We start from the raw sequence: 21,265 nt of genomic DNA, 5'->3' as shown, positions 1-21,265 counted from the left end.
TGGCATCTGATCCCACAGCATACAGAGTCAATATTCATCTATTTGGATTACAGGTTTCAAAGCAGCAAGTGTTTAATATCAGACCTGAAGAAGTTTCTTGGATGAGAAGCGAAACATCTTCAAAGAAAAACAAGAAAGTCCAGTTGCCTCGTGAAAAAGCACCTTTGGGACAACCATGACCTGGATGACTGACAATCTCCATAGACATCAGAAACAAACAACAGTTATACCCAATCAGTCTGATGTGCTACTGTTTTGGATAGCATCTTATTTGTTCCCAAATACTTTACTGAAAAGCCATGTGTTTATAGCTCTATGAAAGGGTAATAAGGAAAAGATGGATCAGATATCTGTAGGCAAGTTGTTGAAGAGAACAGTAGCGGATCCTTCAATAAGCCATCTCCCAGATCAAATGGATGGGCAGATTCAACTCAGAGAAGATGGTCATGGAAATACCCAGGCATTGAACACACAGGGCTTTAATGGTGACATCACCTAGAATGTTCCCCAAAAGCAAACTGGCAATCAATGTAACTCCTACAGAAGTAGTATAATGCAGGCAAATGTTAAAAAACTCATTAGAATATCCCATGTTTTAAAAATCTACAACACGGAGAATCATTGTTAAAAATGTAAAAAGTGTCTTTACATTAGTTTCACTATTAAGGCACATTACGTTAGTTTTTAATACTAAATACATTAATATTGACTTACATTCTGTAGCTGACATGTAGGATTTTTACAATGAAAACTGTGTAGCAGGCTACCAGTATTTACAATATTCAAATAAGAATCTTAGTTGAAAGACTATTCTACACAACTCAGATAAGTCACTCTCAAGCTCAGCACATTATGATTGACATTTATCACATATCAGTGTAGCATATAAACAACAGCTATTAACTCTATTCTTAATTTAAGGGACTTACTAATACTGGAAATGCTTCGGTGACTGATCCTTTTTCTGGTATTGAAGAGAACTTGTAGAACTCATGGTTTCGGTATGCCTTTTGCTTTACTAACTGAATTGCATGGAGAATAAACTTGGCAGTTACATCAGATGATGATGAACAGACTGTGACTTCTAAATAAGAAAAGGCATGACTTTAATACTATTATATAGACTTCTGGCTCCTTTCTATGAGGCAAATATGTATCAGAAAAATATTGATCAATTTTGTTTCACAGCATCCCTAATAAATATGTTCATTATTATTAAAACAATAAAAAATACTAACAACCGTTAAACTGATGAAAAACATTTTTATTTTGAACATATAATACTATAGATAGATTTCAGATATATAATAAAATATCCTCCAATACCTACCGTATTTTTCGGACCATAAGACGCACTTTTTTTCCCCAAAGTGGGGGGGAAAACAAGGGTGCGTCTTATGGTCCAAAGGTGATCCGTATGGCCAGCCCCAACCTCCGCAAGTGAAAGCAAGGGAGATTGCAATTGGCTCCTGCAATCTCCCTGCGGCCCGGCTTTCTCTTGCAGAAGGCAGGCTGAAACGGAGCAAGGAATGCGAATCGCCCGATCTCGCGCTCCTGCGATCTCTGCTCGGTTTCAGCTTCTCTTTGCTACAAGAGAAAGCAGGCTGAAACAAAGCAAGGGAGATTCCCTCGCTCCGTTTCAGCCTGCTTTGTCTTGTAGCAAAGAGAAACTGAAACCGAGCAGAGGAGATCGCAGAAGCGCGAGATCGGGCGATTTGCATTCCTTGCTCCGTTTCAGCCTGCCTTCTGCAAGAGAAAGCCGGGCCGCAGGGCTGCCTCCGTAGGTACTGCTCTAACGCGGAGAGGGAAGGAAGAAAGAAGGAAAGAAGGGACAATGGGAGAGGGAGGGAGGGAGAGGGAGAAAGAGAAAAATAGAGAGAGAGAAAGGGAGAGAGAGAGAAGGAGAAAGAAAGAGGGAGGGAAATAGAGGAAGAGGGAGAAATAGAGGGAAAGAGAAAAATAGAGAGGGAGAAGGAGAAAGAAAGGGAGGGAAACAGGGAGAGAGAGAAAGAGGGAGAAATAGAGGGAAAGAGAAAAATAGGGAAAGAAGGAAAGGGAGAGAGAGAAAGAAGGAGAGGAGAAAGAAAGAGGGAGGGGGAGAGAGGGAGAGAAAGAGTAGGAGAGAGAGAAATTAAATTAGTAACATGATTGTTAAGTGAATCTGGTTTCCCCACTAACTTTGCTTGTCAGAAGGTTGCAAAAGGCAATCACATGACCCTGGAACAATGTGACCATCATAAATATGAATCGATTGCCAAGCATCCGAATGTAAATCACATGACCATGGGGATGCTGCAATGGTCATAAGTGTGAAAAATGGTCATAAGTCACTTTTTTCAGTGTCGTAACTTTGAACGGTCACTAAGTGAATCATTGTAAGTCGAGGACTACCTGTACTTTATCATTTTTTTCCTTTTTTTGGGGGGGGGGAATCAAGTTTTTGACACGTTGCTGGGTGACATTGCCTTGTCCTAAAAGTGGTACAATGGATGAAAAGGTTGAAAAGCCCTGTTTTAGTATACTGGTACTATTTGGTTCAGAATATTTTTTTTCTTGTTTTCCTGCTCTAAAAACTGGGTGCGTCTTATGGTCCGAAAAATACGGTATATTAAAATCTTCATGGATATCACGAGGAATCCAATAGATTCACCTTACCAGCCCAGGTGGCTCCAGATGGAACTTCAATGAAGTGTCTCTGAATTTGTCCAGGTTTAAAATGAACATTAGTAAATTTGAGATCAAAGTGTGAGGCTTCATCTGTCCTGTGATTTAAAAAAATGTAATTGTAGAAAGCTCAATTTAAACTATCATTACAGACTGGAATATTATTTTATTAAGGTCCAAAAACAAGAATTCATGTCATTCTTAACTATATAAAAATATTTTAAAAATTAGCTGGCTTTGACCATAGTATCTAATTGAGAATAGTTATTAATGTTTTTAGTTACACTTCTGAACACCAAGAGCCATCTTGGTATAGTGATAAAGGTACCAGGCTAGAAATTAGGGGACTGTGGGTTCTAATCTTACCTGAGGCACAAAGCCAGCTGGGTGACTTTGGGCCAGTCCCTCTCTCAGCCCTAGGAAGCTAAGAGTTCCTGGCAAACCACTTCTGAAATCTTGCCAACAAAATTGTAGAACATGTCCAGGCAAGTGGCATTCGGGTCTTGAAACTGGGATGCTGGCTTTCTAGCCAACAAGCCCAGCATCTTAACCACTGAGCCACCCATATACTGTATATAAATGGATTTTTATTTCTATTTACTATTATTGTTTGGAATGTACATCAAACAACAGAAATAGAAAGCAAACCTCCTCCATAAATATTGCTACAAATTTCCTGACAAGAGTAAAAATCCATGTACCTTGTTGGTATAATAACAGTTATCGGAACTCTGAACAAAGGTCCTGCATTGGGCATTGTTATTTCATAACCACACACCTAAAGCAGTGAAAGGAACACAAATTGTCATATGTTTAATATTTCAATCTTTAAAAGGCACTTATAAGTCTTTAATATTAATGGCTTACAAAGTAAATTTCTTGAAACTATATAAATTAGGCATTATAATTCAGTTTAAATATTCTGAGGAAAAAAATTCAATTCATTTTAATCTTCACAGTGAGCTAGTATCTTTACCTGACACACTGTCCTAGGAATTAATTTCAATTTAATTAGAATGTTTCCTTAGTGCAGGATCCAATCTGGGTTGGTCACCGGGATTAGAGGTTTAGTCTGCTAAGTTTTCGGACTTGTGATGGAGCCCATCCTCAGGGAACTTCACTCTACCAGAATGTGTGCTTTGGGCTATTCTATACATAGTATTTATATGGTGCCCAGTTGTGTGTGGCTTTTTATTTGTTGATTGAGACGCTAATGACCTGTTATTAAGTTATTGGCAGTTGTTTCCTTGTGCTGCCAAGTCCTCAGCTCCTAAGTACCTGAAAAGCTGGTGGTAAATTAGCACTCCTGTTGACTGACAAGCGGCCCATTTCTCAGGCTTCAATCATTTCCCTGGCTATCTTTGTACTGTTTGGCCAATAATCTTAGTACCTGTGAAACTGAATGTATGCCTTGTTCATTGCAATGTCAGGCTGCCAATGGGTCTCCTCGTCTGACCGCTCACTTGTGTTCTTGCAATCAGGTGGTTAGCTTTCCTCCCTGTCTGTCCTGCATAGTCACAGGGGGAGTCCATGAAAGGGATCCAGTAGATTACACTGGAATTATCTCCCACCTCCAAGCAGATCTTTGCAATGCATGATTTGTCCTCGTATGGGCGGTGTGCAGATCTCAGAAGTTGCGTTCTACTACTTCCGAAATGTATGTCAGTGTGCCATATAGTTAGCCTTGTACCTTCTTTCTTCCTTTCTCTCTCTTGCATGTTGAGTAGGCATCTTACAATAAATATTTGTACCTATTCTGTCTGTATTGTTCACGTAGGTACCTGCTCTCCAGTTGGTTAGTTTGCTGGGTACTACAGTGAGTTCTCACCCTGCCATACAATGTTCTGACACAACTCTTTTTGTGTGACAATAGATGGTTACTGTTGAAACTAAGAATGCAAGGAGTGTTGGTGGTCTTGCGATAAACCGTTGTTTCTAGGCTTCCATCTTCTTGCCTATTGACAAACACATCTAAAAATGGTAATTGTCTAGCCGTTTCTTCCCCCATTGTGAATTGTATGTCTGGGAAGATGGAGCCTTGGTGGAGCAGTGGGCTAATGCCTCCTTAAGTAACACCAGCTGCCTGCAATTAGTGCAGGTTCGCATCCCACCAGGCTCAAGGTTGACTCAGCCTTCCATCCTTCCGAGGTAGGTAAAATGAGGACCCAGATTGTTGGGGGCAATTAAGCTGACTTTGTAATAATGCCGCTTGGGGTGTGTGTGAAAGCCCTAATAAGTAGGCATATACATAGAATGAAGGCTACTGCTAAGCTTGTAAGCCGCCCTGAGTCTTCGGAGAAGGGCGGGATATAAATGGAATTAAAATAAAAAAAATAATAAAAAAGTTCAGTTAAGTTATGAAAGTCTTTCAGTGCATTTCTTTTGATGATGACAAATGCGTCATCCAGGCAGCAGCGCCAAAATTTAGGTGTGTAGTTTTGGAATGCACGGTGTTGTAGTTCATGTAGGACAGTTTCTGCAATGACTCCTGATATTGGGGATCCCATGGGTGTCCCTTTTATTTCCTCATATATTTCCCTTTTGAACGTGAAGAAGATATGTTGACAGTACTGGAGTAGCTTCATGATTTCTGTCCTGGTTATGTTGTTCTGATCTGTGTTGTAGTTTTCTAATTTTCTATTACTTTGTATGCTAAGTGAGGAGGGATGGATGTAAATAGGGACACTTCGTCAAAGCAGACCATAATCTTGTCAGGAACCACATTTAAGCCTTGTAGTTTTGTATGGATGATGTGACTGTGCTATTTGTACAGGCTGTAAGTAGGGGTATCTCGTATTGTTACAATAGGTCTGAGGGGGGCCCTTCTATTTTGTGTATCTTGAGGAATCCGTAAAATCGCGCTGGGAAAGAGTCTGTTCCTCTCATTTTCCAATATTCTTTTTCCATTATATAGTTGTTTTGTTTGAGTTGGCTGGGATAAGTATTCAATTGTGTGACCATCATTATCTCTGATGTCTTTGGTGATCTATATGCTGAGGAATCATTGAGCAGGGCGAATGTCTTCATTTCATAATTTGTATGGTTCATCAGCAACATTGAGTGGCCGGTCTTTCAAGGTGCATTGCTTCATTGGGTTGAGTGCATTGTTTGGTTTTTGTGCAACCAGCATTACTGATTTTTTTGTCTGATAGAATGATTTTCTGGCTCTTCTATCTGTACTCTGCTGAACATGGATTCTAACGCTGCTCTGAATTCTCTTGGTGTGGCATCTTGCATTATTAAACTCCTCATCATGTTCAAGTATTCATAATTCCTGTTGGCTTAACTGTTTGTTCAATAAATTGTGGACCAAATTCACACAGGTTTTGGAGTATGGCTTTAACTTTTGAATTTTTTCTTCAAATTGTTTCTTTTTTCTCACCTGTCTTGCTTTTACAAGGTCCTAATAGCATTTGCTAGGTGATTGACTAGTTCTTCTTCAAGTAATGATAGTAGTAACTGTGAGAGGGACCTTGGAGTCCTAGTGGACAATCACGAGCCAGCAGTGTGCTGCAGCTGCCAAAAAAGTCAACACAGTGCTAGGCTGCATTAACAGAGGGATAGAATCAAGATCACGTGAAGTATTAATACCACTTCACAATGCCTTGGTAAGGTCACACTTGGAATACTGCATCCAGTTTTGGTCATCACAATGTAAAAAAGATGTTGAGACTCTAGAAAGACTACAGAGAAGAGCAACAAAGATGATTAGAGGACCTGAGGCTAAAACATATAAGGAACGGTTGCTGGAATTGGGTATGTCTAGTTTAATGAAGAGAAGGACCAGGGGGGACATGATAGCAGTATTCCAATATCTCAGGGGCTGCCACAAAGAGGAGGGAGTCAACCTGATATAGGGTTTCCTGCCTGAGCAGGGCGTTGGACTAGATGACCTCCAAGGTCCCTTCCAACTTTATTATTATTATTAATGCCTCTTATGGATATTGACAGTAGCTTTATACTTGCCCAGTCTTAGATGGCAGTCATTGCTTAAGACCTCTAACGTATGTTTTCTGAATACTTTTGTCATATGTCTGTCCATCTCCAAGTTGACTGGTGATCGGTATCGTAGGCTTCATGAAATCCCCCCTTCCCGAATGGTGGAAGGAAACGTACTTGTTTGTAAGTGGACACCTCGTGTGTTGTGAAAGATTTCCAAAACTGAACTGTTTGAATCACTAGCTGCCCATATCTCTCACAAATGAAGACAAATATATGTGTCCCAGGATAATGTTGTAGGATCCAACTTGGGTTGGTTACCGGGACCAGAAATGTAGTTTTCCAAGCTTTCAAACTCATATTGGAGTCATCCTCATTTTCAGGGAATTTCTCTCTACCAGAATATGTGCTTTGGGCTATTCTATGCATATGTGATGCCTGGTTGTGTGTGTTTTTTTATTTGTTGATGAGGGTTCTGATGGCCAGCTAATAAGCGCCTGGCTGTTTCCTTAATGCTCATTTTCCATTTTCTCCTTCTACTTCAACAGTGTAAAACAATGAAAAAGACTTTTTTTCCAGCCCCATCTCTCCCCCACAATGCTATCACAAACTGATTCAAGTGGGAATCTGAGACAGTAATTCCTAGTACATCTTTTTATCTATAAGAGGTAGCATGAGCAGGATACTTCTGATAAAAACAAAATCCTGTCTAAAGTTCTTTAGTGGAACTGTCAAAGATAAGGCCTAAGAGAAGCAAAACCAATACCTCTGTATAATGAACTCCTTCTCGTAGGCCACGTGGATCCACACGAACATTAATATGTCTACACTGGTTCATGAGCTCCAAGTGAGTAGGACACTGAACCCAGGAAGCGTTTGATGTTAGAGCTAAATGAAGCTGCAGCGATATCCTCTCATTATTTTCTGAAACAAGAAATTTTAATCCCTTTAGAATTTTAAGTCATCAGTTTAAATCATCATTGCACAACTCATTGAAAAGAAAGGGCTACAATGCTAAACTAAAAACCTTTATGGGGTATAAAGTACTACTGGAAATGCAAATCAGCAGTTCCACAGCTAGTGACAGTGGCTCTAAATTTACTACTTTTTAAAAAAAATGGCAGGCCACACAAAGCTGTATGGCGGGCTGGAGGCCTGGTTTGAATCATCAGTTGTGAACATAAGAAAAGAAAGTAATAATAGTAAAACCCTTTATATATAGCACCAACACCTACATATCAATAGATTGGAGTGTGAAGCTAGTTCACCTCCTTGTGGTGCATCATAGATAGCATGACAGTGTTAACTAAACAAACTAGCAACTAGCCAGACTATTCTGTAGATTTTCCTGGCTCTCAAAATACATGGCAACAAAAATGAAAACAAAAAAGGACCTTTTCAGGCCCAAATGACAAGAGAGATCAGGAATATTATTCAAATCTGCCAAATCAATGTCGACGGACTCCACAGATCCAAGAGCCAATATGTTTCCAAACTTTTATTGGACAGTAACAGTGATATGGCCATCCTCCAAGAAATGTACATAAAAAACAAAGAACAGCAACTCAGAAGAGGCAAAATACAATCTTTTGGGAGCTACCTACCACCGCAGCTATGGCATGGCCAAATATGTTAGAAGGAATATAGAGAATGTCTTCTTGCTGTCAGCCTCTATAAACAAAATAGTTTCCAAACTAGGCTACCTAATATCTGTAAACCACCTCTGACAGCATGGCCACGGTATATTCTGAACATCAAACAATACTCAACAATATATGCAGGCAATTTCAGTAGCTATCATGTTAATTGGAAATACTATTCCACTGATGACAATGGTGAACTATTGTCTAACTGGGCCGCAGCAAACAAAGTCGAACTGATTTTCAATGCTAAAGACAAGGACATGTTTGAATCAGTGACATGGAACTGCAAAACCAATCCAGATTTGTGCTTCATCACAGAAAGCCCAAACTTGCAGCCAGTCCCCATAAATAGTAAAGTAATGGATATAGTCCCACAAAGCCAACACTGTACTATCTTGCTGGAAGTTGGAATCCAATTTCCCCTAATTTGCTCTACGCCTAGACCCAGACGGAACTGGTAACCCAACCAACAGGCTGTTACAATAACCCAAGCTTATTCTTACTTCATAGTATCATTTATCTGTATGTATTTTTATCTTATTTATTAATTTAAACAATTTATACAGTGGCCCATCTCATAGTAGTAACTCTCAAATCTTCCCAATATCTCTACCTTTGAAAATATTTAATGCAAATAGCTTATTTCTACCTGTATTCTCAGGAAAGAAAGGTTCTATTCCAACACCATGGTCTGAAGGTGCAGCTACTTGAACAGGCTCTCTGAGGTAGATTCCACGATTATAACCAACAGTAATAGTAAAGCCTATGTTGCTAACAAATGATTTATTCTGAATGAGGTAGTCATAGGCTTTATCAACCTAGAGAAAAATGAATTAAAAAATAAGCTTAAATCAAAATTAACCAAGATTTTCTTCAGTATGAAATTCATGTTTACATCTGCCTAGAAATAATAATGACTGACAGTAGTTCCATGAAACAAGGTTTCCTCCAGCTTGGGCAGATGGTCCAAATAAATTCTTAAAAAATAACTCTAACTCTCCTACTTCAGCTGATGTACTGCTAAAAAACAAATTTCGTTTAGGACTAAAAATTTGAAGTAAATCTCTCTTTCGGTCATTACCTTTGGAAGTTATTTAAAAATGTCATTTTTTGCCCCGAAGGAAAAAAGCTATCTAATAATGATATTACAAAGTAAATGTTTACATTTCTTAAATTAAAAATCATTGCAGGAACCATTTCCATAAGGGACTTAACCAGCAAATAAAATCTTCATCACAGTAACTTCTTTGTAAATACTCATTTAACTCTTTTTAGTCTTTATTATTTGTATTTTAGAAATTAAAATCTAAATTTCCATTACAGATGCCCTCTGTGCAGTCAAGTTAGCAGGGTAATTGAATTATTTATTCATCTATTTTCCAATTTTTGTGTGCTACCCACATACAACATGCTCATAATAGCAAAGCATAATTGATACAATATTAGACAATGAAATAATTAAACAAGATTCTCAACTCTAAACATAAAACCATAACCATCAAGGACAATACAGCTAATGTTTCTGTCCACCTATCCTCCAACAACTCAGCAAGCAAAGATCTTCACCTGTTTCTAGAATGCAAGTTAAAAAAAGAGGGGATTTTTTTTAACTTTAGGGAGAAGAGAATTTTAAAGAGGCAGTGCAGTCACCAAAAAACAAAATATCATTACATTACATAATCGTGTTAATCAGAAATAGGTCCCATTGAGTTAGTACAATGAATGGTCATTAAAGTGTTCACAATTCAAATACATTTCTTAAACAGAATAAAAACACAAGAAAAAAGTAATATGACCAAGTTTATACGGAATTATCTATTCTAATAACATAGGATTTTTTTTAAAAAAAAACAAACCAGTGCTAATAAGCTAGCTATTAGGATATCATTACAACTATGTGAAAACAAAACAGGAAACATCCCCAAAGAACTAAATATTATGTAGGGGGCGGGGGGAGGAGAAGTAGAGAATAATAAATCCTTGAATGCAACATTAGGAATAGCCATTAAAATATTATTTTTTCCATCAATACTTTATAAATACCATACATATATATATGATTTGTTCTTTCAACACCAGAATAATTACCTGAATAATACCATGACCTTGAGCAAACAGATGTGTATTTTCCACCTTCACTGCTGTATTTTCTAATGCTCTTTTGACTGAGTGAACAGTATAATGTATATCATTAGCTTTGAGTCCTGTAATCAAAGGAAGAGTAAAGTAGATAAAACTGTGTCATTAATGTACTTCTCACAGTCAACAAAATGCAATTTGTTTTAAAAGGAGAGCAGCGTTCCATTGTACCTGAGAGTATTAAAGCAATGCCACCACAAGCATTAGGTGAAGACATGGAGGTGCCATTCATGAGTTGTGTACCACGTAATGTCCAGTTAGGGACAGAGGCAATAGCACCACCAGGTGCGCTGATACTCACTCCCAGTGCTCCATCAGTACTGAAATTAATACAGAAATACCAGAATAGCAAAAATCACATTTTTTTCTAGGCTATCAAATAGTCTTCTTTTAGACAGTATCATAAAATATTCTTCTTTTTCTGTACTAACACAGTTTTTTTTAATAGACGGCTGGGTCTTAAATGCATTAAATTTAATTTATTCCTTAGTTCAGTTATGCCTAACAAATTTATTTATAATTCATATCTACCAATTAGGAACTAATATAGATGTACATATAATGATTTCAGGAGTTAGTCATCTATAAATATCCTATAAAATTATATGAACAATTATCATGAGTTTCTTCAGATTATTGATCAAATGCATATATTTAACACAGTACTGCTCAACACTTACAGGTAGACACATGTGCTTATTACTGGAAGACATCTAAATATAACTACATTGCTCTCTATTCTCTGGAATTATTTTTGCTCAAGCATTTCCTTGAAAAAATCAGTTAATCTTATTATTGTATTCACGGACCTCTTAATAAATTATTTGAAATGGGGTGGAGGCATCGAGACAGTCCAACTCTGTAGTTGTGGGTTAAATTATGAAAGGTTAACATGCTATTATTATTTAATATTTAATTCACTCATGACTCCATCAGATGAAAGTTTACTTCTCTTTTCTCAGTTTATTAACCTGCTTCTTTTAAGCTTGTGAAAGGTTTTGCTATCAATTTGAAATTTGTTTTTATTTATTAAATTTGCCCCCATCTCGTATTGAAAGAACTGTGAGTGGCTTACAGCATTAAAACATTAAAATCCTAAAAGTCAAATATTTATAAAACAATAAAAGAGGAAATCACAATCAAAATGAAATTATAGTTTAAAGATGGGGAGGGAAGGGAGGGAGGTGGGATTGCCTCTTAATTCATCAATTACCTGCAGTATGATGCTCCCCCTTTGGGACCCCAAGCCATCTGGCAGAGCCAATTTTTCAGGCTCCTGCAGAAGCTGAGAAGGTTGGGAGCCAACTTCACCTTGGGGAGTAAGATGTTCCAAAGGGCCGGGGCCACAGCAGAGAAGGCCCTTCCCCTGGACCCTGCCAGCTGGAATTCCTTGACTAATGGGCCCCGCAGCGTGCTTCCTCTGCCAACAAGAGTGGGGTGGGCCAGTCCCAGTGGGGTGAGATGGTTCCTCAGATAACTTAGACCCATGCCATGCAGGGCTGAAGCAGACGGTAGCCAGTGAAGCTCGCAGAGAAGAGGTGTATCATGTGTCACCCTAGGGACCCCAAGAACTGCCCTTGCTACTGCATTCTACACCAGTTTAAGCTTTTAAATGCTTTTCAAGGGTAGCCTCATGCAGAGTGCATTGCAATAGTTTAGATATGAGATTACCAGGGTTTGAATGATTGAGCACGATTGCCAATCCAGGAAAAGCCACAAGTGATGCACCACCTGAAGTTGTGCAAAGTAGAAGTTGCAAGTCCAGGAGAACCTCCAACCTGCAGATTGGGTCTGTCTGGGATAGTGCAACTAAGCTCCTTAATGTCCTAGACCTTAAAGTTCCATGCATCCAAAGCCATTCGGTCTTGCCAGGGCTCATTCGAAGCTTGTGGTTCCCCATGCAGGCCCTGAGAGCCTACAGGCAACGCAAGATGGGAATGGGACAACTTGCCACAGCCAACTTGCTATGGCCAACTTGCCACAGGACAGCACACCATGGCCAACTTGCTGTGGGACAATTTAACAATTCTATTTAATAATTTAAAATAAATAAAAAAAAATATTTTATTTTCTGCCATTCACATTTCATTCCGTCCCTCCTTTTGTGTCCTTTCTTTAATGATTCTATTCCACTTCTTTGATGTTAATGTAACTCTTGTCCTGCATGAGTTGTCCTGGAGTGATTTGGCCGTGGCGAGTTGCCCAGCAGCGAGTTGGCTACAGTGAGTTGGTTGCAGCGAAATGTCACAGACCCCCCCTCCCACGAGAGAGCAGCAACAGCATCATTTGGATCATGAGGAGTGGAGATATAAAGTGGAGTATCATCAGCATTCTGATACCTGAAAACCATTCCTAATTTAGTGAGCAGACATGCTTCACGTTAAGTGTTTTTGCAATCTTTTTCTATACTAGGATTTTGTTTTACTATTTTCAGTAACATACATTTATAGCCACTTCTTTTTTTAATATATACAGCTGTCATATCACAGAATGTAAGTATCCCACTTTGAAACATTGAGGGAGCTGCAAGGTGAGAGAAATTAAGGCAGATTTACATTTTTTTTAAAAAAACAAGCAAACCAACCTTAAAACCTTTCTCTTCCTACTCATGTTTACCTTGAAATAATTATAAAATGTATCTCAAATTCTTGAAAATCAGCTCCATTTTTCAGAAGTTTTCAGAGTCTTTATGCTGGAAACCTAAGCTGCACTTTCAAGTTATCTTTTGATATATTAAAATGTAATTTCTAAATGGATTATAGAAACACCAGGATTTAACTCATGAATTAGTTTATTACTTACCTTGGTCCTCGAGATGACCATGTATACTGATTTGCAGGTAATTTCTCTCGTAATGAGTACTCAGCAACCATCATATCAGGTGATACATAAGCACCAACACCTTTAGAATTAGTTTAACATAAGTTCAAGTCTACCATTAGTTCTCTTTACTGATTTAAATTATGTTTATATTACATTCTAATCATTGTTAAGTTGATAATGGTATTTTTTTTTAAAAAAAATCTTCCAATGCAGCATATTTATACTAGAAACTAGAGGTTTTTCCGATTCTGTTTGATATTATATCAGTCTACACTCAAATGAATCATTCACTATTGAGATGTGTTTGAATATTAGTAGCTTGGGTTGGTAGTTGGGCTGTTGGTTTGATCTCTGAGCCTGACGATTTGACTGCAAACGTTTCTTCTCCATTCAGGGGGACATCTTCAGTGTGCTTTGATTTGTGTGTGTCTGTCAGAGCACTGGCCTTTAAATTGGTGTGGGTATGTTACGTGGATGACACCTTCGTGATAATCAAACACAACCAGGTCAACCAAACCTACCAAAGAAGCAACGTCTTCGTACACATCTGATTTACAACGGAAACCGAGAATAACAAACTGCCATTCCTGGACGTCCTTGTAACCAGAACCACCAATGGCCAACTTCTAACATCTGTGTACTGGAACACATACAGATCAAATCCTCAAGTTCCACAGAAACCACCCCAAATGTCACAAACAAAACTGAGTCAGAACACTGTTTGGGAGAGCGGAATCCCATTGCAACACCAAGGAAGCCAGATCAGCAGACCAAAATCATTTATACATAGTTGAGAGAAATGGATACCCATGAAACTTCATCCGGAGATCTCTACACACAAACAATACAAACATCCAAAGCAACACAACAAATTACAACAGGAACAATGATCAGAGGAATCACAATTCCCTATGTATAGAATGTTTCAGAGATGACAGCAACACTACTACACCAAGATGACCTCACAGTAGCCCACAAGCCAGTCTCAACTCTCAGACGGACCCTGTCAAAACCTAAGGAGCAGACAGAAACAAACCAAAGATCCGACGTCATATACCAAATCCAGTGCAGCAACTGTGTAAAGAACTATATGGGCCAAACAGGAAGAAAACTATCTACCATACTGCATGAACACTTCCTGGCTATCAAAAGACACGACCCACTATCCTTCATGTCCATCCACAAAGACTCAGAAGGACACAAGTTTGATCTAACCAGGACCACAGTTGTAAACCAAGCAAAATCAAGGGGGAAAAGAGAATTCCTCAAAGCCTGGTTCACCACCAATAAGTCAATAAACAGACACACTGACATTGAGCTTGTCTACCAAGCGCTGAGAATGAAGGAACTACTTCAACCACAATTCTGAAGGCAGCATTTAAAATGAACAGGGACCTCAGCACACAGCAAAAATCACAATCCCCACAAGAAATCAGACCACATCCAGACAACAGACAACCAAACAAACCCGAAATCAGACCATGACTCAGAGGCAACCAAACGAACAAACACCATTTGCATCACACAGACAATACTTAAACACCAAGGACCATGGCTCAGCGACAACAACCAGCCAATCAAACAGCGCGAAACCAGACCACGGCTCAGAAACATTGGGACAAATAACACCCACACCAATTTAAAGGCCAGTGCTCTGACAGATGACCACAAATCAAAGCGCACTGAAGATGTTTCCCCCAAATGGAGACGAAATGTTTGCAGCCAAATTGCGGAGATCAAACCAACAGCCCAATCATTCACTATATCAAAATGTAGGCAACACTTGCTTTACAAATTATTCAGAACCTATGCATGCACATAATAGTTGGATAAGATGCATAAATACAATACATCCATTTTTGTATACTTAAGATATGATTGATTTCTTAAGATTTCTATTTATATTTTTCCTCCAGGAAGTAAAAGAGGCTGGCCCACATATTACCCTTCTTCCAGTTATTCTCAACAATAATCCCATGATATTATATGGGATGAAAAATAGTGACATTTTTGAAAAACGGTTCAAGATGGAAGTCAACCCCTACATGATCTAATGCTTTAAATACAGCCCCAATCATTCAATAATATCCAATAAAGCTAAACGATTAAATTCATGCAAGTTAAAAATGCTTCATCAACGTGTAATTGTAGACTTGGGGAACTTAAAAATGATTAGATAAAATCATGATGGATAAGGCAACGATTAGTCATTAACCAACATCTACGTGTTAATTTCCAGATCAGAATGAATAAACTCCAAAATACAGAAACTGGAGAACAGAAGGCAAAATTTGCTATTGCAGTTAAGCTACTTTTAGTTTCCCCATGTCATTTATCTTTGGCATTTATTATGTATTGATTTCTAATTAGCAAATGCTTTTTCTGATATGAGATTTTCACAAATCAGATTTAGATCTGTTTCAAGAAAAATCAGACAAGGCAGAGCTATATACCGTATTTTCCGGCGTATAAGACGACTTTTTAACCCATGAAAATCACCTCAAAAGTTGGGGGGTCGTCTTATACGCCCAATCGCCTTATACGCCGGAAAATCAGTGGGTGGCGTCTGGCGGGAGCCGGCAGGGCAGTCCTGCGCACGCGCGCACTCCCCGGCTGCTCCTTAGCAGCTGGGGAGTGCGCGCGTGTGCAGGACTGCCCTGCCGACTCCCGTCTTCCCTCTTGAGGCAGCTGCTGCCTCAGGAGGGAAGAGCCGGCTCGCTCTTCCCTCTTGAGGCAGCAGCTGCCTCAGGAGGGAAGAGCCGGCTCGCTCTTCCCTCTTGAGGCAGCAGCTGCCTCAAGAGGGAAGAGCGTGGAGCCGGCAGGGAAGTCCTGCGTGCGCGTGCATTTGCAGGACTTCCCTGCCGGCTTGCTCTTCCCTCTTGAGGCAGCTGCTGCCTCAGGAGGGAAGAGCCGGCTCGCTCTTCCCTCTTGAGGCAGCAGCTGCCTCAAGAGGGAAGAGCGTGGAGCCGGCAGGGAAGTCCTGCGTGCGCATGCGTTTGCAGGACTTCCCTGCCGGCTCGCTCTGCTGCCTCAAGAGGGAAGAGCGTCGGACGGGAGCCGGCAGGGAAGTCCTGCTCCCGTCCGATGCTGCGCTTCCGCCGGGCGGTGCTGGCCGTGACGAGCCAGCAGGCAGCCGCCGTGAGTGCGGCGCTGAGGGGCAGCAGCTCCATGCGCAGCAGCAGCCGCCGGCTCAGCAACAGGTCCGAGCGCAGGAGCCGCACCGCCAGGCTGCCCAGGAAAAGCAGCCACACCGAGAGGCTGCACGCCCAGTCCAGCTCCATGAGGGGCAGGGCGGGAAGCCGGCCGGGAAGAGGGACCGGGAGCCCGGGCCGAGCGCGCCTCAGCCGACGGTGAGAGGGAAGCGGCATATGAAAAAGAGGCTGCGGGCGGAGCTGCCCCACCCTGCGCCGAATGGGAGAAGTTCAAGGCCTGGGGGGGGAAAGCAGGAGGGGCGCCGGCCGTGGCGGGGAAACGCTGCGTCTCGGGGGCCAGCAGAAGCGCGGGAGCAGTGGGAGGGCCAGCGGGGCCAGTCGGGCCTTAGCCTCCTCTGCAACGGACAGGGAGGGCAGGGCATGTAAGTATTTTCCGGCGTATAAGACAAAAAACCTTGAAAAACTTCTTAAAAGTAGGGGGTCGTCTTATACGCCGGAAAATACGGTATGTAGAGAGACTAAGAAAACAACCTTTATGATTTTGTTATACAGAATTCTACTCAGTTCCAACTGTAGCTTTAAAGCACGCCTCCAGTAGATGGGTAATAAATAGTCTGGCTTTGTATATAGTCTGTGTATCAATATTCTGCCCTGTAGAATAACTAATTCTTTAAAAAAGATTAGATTAGAAAATAGACATGGGATATCTATGTTATGTTTCTGAGATCACAAAGCTCAGCTAAACAAAGAGGAATTGATGTTAAAACTGTAAAACATTCTGGAGACAAATAAAAAATAGTAAGTTCACATTGATCATTTTAGTCTACTTTCAGCCTTAATAAACATTTCAAAGCTCCTTTTAATTCTTAAGAAACGAATATGATAATTAGTGTAATTGGTGGCACAGCAGTTAGAATGGAGTATTGCAGGCTAACTCTGCCCACAGTATGGAGTTCAATTCTGATGGGCTCAAGGTTGACTGAGTCTCCCATCCTTCCAAGGTCTATAAAAGAAGGACCCTGATTGTTGGGGGCAATGTGCTGACTCTGTAAACCGCTGAGAGAGGGCTGTAAATGGAGTGGTATATAAGTCGAAATGGTATTACTAGTGCTATAATTGTAAATACTTGCCAATCACACTAGATGTGGTCCCCCCTGGGCATCCAACAGTAGACAAACAAGGACCATTGTTCCCAGCACTTGAAACATAAATTACATTGTGTTTCCACACTGCTTCATTAATAACTTCACACATTCTCCTATAAGAGATACAAGACATCACAAACTGAGAAAGGGCTTTTTCACTTAATTTTTATTCTTTCTTCATTTATGACAGAGATAACCTTTATTGTATAGATTCTTACATCTACTCATAGCATCTACTCATGCTATCACGTTTGTGGACTGCAATGTATTTCACACAAAGCATCATAATTAGCAGTGTGGCATTGGAACACTGTACAAAACGAATAAAGCTTCCCATGAAAAAGGGGAAAGGAGAATAGAATTTGCTCATTTGATCTACCACAACAACACTCTCCTGCTATTCCCCATCAGAAATTTGTTCTGTTGAAATTCCCTACTGTGGTGTTGGCTCTCCACAGTCACTCCAAATGTATATGATTTCTAGGATGTGAACATAGAATGCTTCAGTAATTCGTGACACAACAGTTCTATTCTTGGTTAATTCATTATTTTAAATTAAATGAGTTTCCCACTGCTGGCAGAGAGCAAAGTAATACTCATAAATATATAATCTCCTTACCCAGCATTTGGCCAGTGAGTTGCCTCCCCATAACTGTAGTTGACAAGGTCACATTTATACTTTATTGTTTCTATCATCTGTCAAAGTAAAAAAAAAGTTTAAACTCAGCACTGCATAAACAATACCATTTATTTGTAGCTAATTGTTAATCAGAAGTAAAAAATGAAATTTTTAGAAACAGACCTCCTGCATTTTGTATTATGTTTACAAAAACACACTTTAAAACTCTACCCATCATAAAGGCCAACTGATATTAAACAAAGTGGATTTGAAAAAATAAAACCCAGTTGCTTCAAAATTCACTTATAAAACATTTAATCTTGCAGACTGATGGTCATTCTTTAGTCTAGTTTCTATAAATTTCATTCCAACAGCAACTCTTTCAACTTAGTTTTTCACATTAGCTGTTTTTTAAATTGTGTTATTGCAGCTGCACTATTGACATTTCATCCTAGCATTATGAAAATATACCATGGGAGCTTTGCAAATAATTGGCAACTCTTCAAGAAGCACTCCCTATCTAACACTGCCATTTTAGATTAAACTAAACTGTGATACTAGCCTTTCCTATATCATTCTTTTATTTTATCAAAATTATTAAAGTATTATTTTATTTTACCTTATCTTATTCAATAGTGAGAAAAGTAAGGTTCTATGTTTAGGCAAGAAAAACCGAATGCAACGGTACAGAAGAGGTGGTACCTGGCTCAATAGTGGTAACTGAGAGAGGGATCTTAAAGTCCTAGTGGACAATCACTTAAATATGAGCCAGCAGTGTGTTGCAGCTGCCAAAAAAGCCAATGCAGTCCTAAGTTGCATTAACAAAGGAATACAATCAAGGTCATGTGAAGTGTTAGCACCACTTTATAATGACTTGCTAAGACCACATTTGGAATATTGCATCCAGTTTTGTTTGCCACAATATAAAAAAAGATGTTGAGACTCTAGAAAGAGTGCAGAGAAGAGCAACAAAGATGATTAGGGGACTGAAGGCTAAAGCATATGAAGAACTAGGTATGTCTAGTTTAATGAAAAGAAGGATTAGGGGTGATCTGATAGCAGTGTTCCAATATTTGAGAGGCTACCACAAAGAAGAGGGTGTCAACATATTCTCCAAAGCACCTGAAGGCAGGACAAGAAGAAATGGAGGGAAACTAATCAAGGAGAGAACCAAGCTAAAACTAAGGAGAAATTTCCTGATAGTTAAAACAATTAATCAGTGGAAATGACTTGCATCCAGAAGCTGTGGGTGCTCCAATACTGGAGGTTTTTAAAAAGAGATTGGATAACTATTTTGTTTGAAATATTATAGGGTTTCTTGCCTGAGCAAGGGGGTGGATTAGAAGACCTCCAAGCACCCTTTCAACTTTTTTCTTCTATTCTGTTACAGTATTCTTCATTTTTATTAAATAAAAATATGATTGCATGATTGCAGTCTAACTAGAAAAAGGAAGACAAAAGACAGCTATACCCACAGAATTTCCTACCAAATATGTATCCAACTCTCTTATCTCAGAGGCAAGATCCTGGAAGCTTCAGTCAGAAGGGCAAATCCTTCCTAACTGTCAAAATGGTATTGTTATGCCTCGTCTTTTGAGGAATATGCAGAAGTTTCATATGATTAAGCATGTTTAAATGACAAATTTACCCTGATCATTTTGACCTGAGAAAATCTGGCATGCCAGGATGAACTATTTGGCTCTCCTATGCTTCACAATCATTCATTCTTTACTAACATAGCTATTATGGAAAGCTTGTTTCAGTTCACTGCTGTGTACATTTAATGCCAACTTGGAAAGCATTCTAAGAAAGGCATTTTATTCATATCTCAAAAGAGACATAAAGGAAGCCCAAGAACATTTTAGAGTACTAATCAGGAAATATAAAGGCATGCTTTATGATTAGATTTTCTGTGGAATGATTTTGCCAATACTTACTGCTCTGATAAGACCAGTCCCGGTTTCCATAGTGCTTAATCTTGTATCACCAATCTTAATAGCAAGTATTTGTGCACCAGGGGCTATACCATTTCTATCTGGCTGTTCAGGAAAATGCCCAGCAGCTATACTAGCAACATGTGTTCCGTGTGCACCTGGAAAAAGTTGAATTCACAATTAAGTGTATTGTTATGAAAAGAGATCCATAATTTGCCACATTTCATACTGGTCTGCACAGTTTGCACCAATGGTGACTGTTGTGCAATACATTTTAACACGAATTTGGAGAAAGATTAAAGTAAAATGAGTATTCTATAATCTGCCATTTTATACTCAGGATCATTGCTCTTTTTTTGCTGATGGGAGGTCTCCAGGATGGTAGTAAGTGTGCATTAAAGGTGGTCATACACCCTTCCTCAGGAAATCATCACTAAACCCAGAAATTCTGGCTAATCATTGATTACTCTCCAATCCTCCCATTCCCTGAGGATACATTGATTATTCTTATGGACAACCTCTGAAGAGACCAGAACAAGTGAATGTGACCCTCCTAATATTATTTGATTTCTGAAGATATCCTTTTCCATTGCCTCCAAAGGTTGGGCTAGAGAGGTTGGAACTTTGAGTGTTGTGGGATGCCTTAAGGCTCTCCATTCTCTCCCATATTTAATACCTCAACCAATATAGATCAAGTATCATCACAATGCAGATAAGACTCAATTTTACATCTGAACCTAAGGCCAGAAAGTTGTTGCCAAAGTGTCATCCTGGTGCCTATTAGAATTTAGAAGTTCTGAATTGCAGCAATTCAAAGGCCATCCAATTCCAAGGAGATTTTCACCTACAGGTGTATTTAAAAATTAGTTAAGCCTTTTGAATTTCTACATAAATATGACCTAAAACGTTATCTCCACAGAAGGCCTAGACCTAGAGAAAAAGTCCTGTATTAAACCAAAGAGTCAAAACAGTATATCTGTTGATTTACTGAGGAAATTATTCAAAGCTACATAATGAAAGCCAAATGGGTTGCTGAATGCCCAGTTATAGGAAGACATGTAAATGATTTTACCAAAAAGGTGCCATGCTCTGAATTACCACCTTAGCAATGGACAATCCTGAATAGGATTTACACCTCACAGGATTCCTACCTGGACTCTGTATAAATGGGGCATAGCATCCTCCCCTCAGTGTGACTGTGGGGTCC

At 39.6% G+C, this 21,265-nt stretch overlaps 1 protein-coding gene across 2 annotated transcripts in view; it reads right to left on the bottom strand.

The window, feature by feature from the left end:
* The window catches only part of TPP2 (tripeptidyl peptidase 2), a 61,197-nt gene that overhangs the window by 19,357 nt on the left and 20,575 nt on the right, over nt 1-21,265 (bottom strand). For both annotated transcript variants that reach the window (XM_081326830.1, XM_081326831.1), the window contains exons 7-17: nt 20,062-20,216; nt 18,125-18,201; nt 17,491-17,618; nt 13,188-13,287; nt 10,557-10,705; nt 10,335-10,450; nt 8,896-9,064; nt 7,370-7,527; nt 3,366-3,442; nt 2,656-2,762; nt 930-1,084 (exon numbers count right to left, since the gene is read on the bottom strand). In XM_081326830.1, coding sequence (XP_081182956.1) covers nt 930-1,084; nt 2,656-2,762; nt 3,366-3,442; nt 7,370-7,527; nt 8,896-9,064; nt 10,335-10,450; nt 10,557-10,705; nt 13,188-13,287; nt 17,491-17,618; nt 18,125-18,201; nt 20,062-20,216 — 1,391 coding nt within the window. The remainder of the gene's footprint in view (nt 1-929; nt 1,085-2,655; nt 2,763-3,365; nt 3,443-7,369; nt 7,528-8,895; nt 9,065-10,334; nt 10,451-10,556; nt 10,706-13,187; nt 13,288-17,490; nt 17,619-18,124; nt 18,202-20,061; nt 20,217-21,265) is intronic.

Source organism: Vipera berus (genome assembly GCF_964194415.1).
Source record: "Vipera berus genome assembly, chromosome: 4".
NCBI lineage: Eukaryota > Metazoa > Chordata > Lepidosauria > Squamata > Viperidae > Vipera > Vipera berus.
This window is presented reverse-complemented; position numbering and strand designations above follow the sequence as displayed.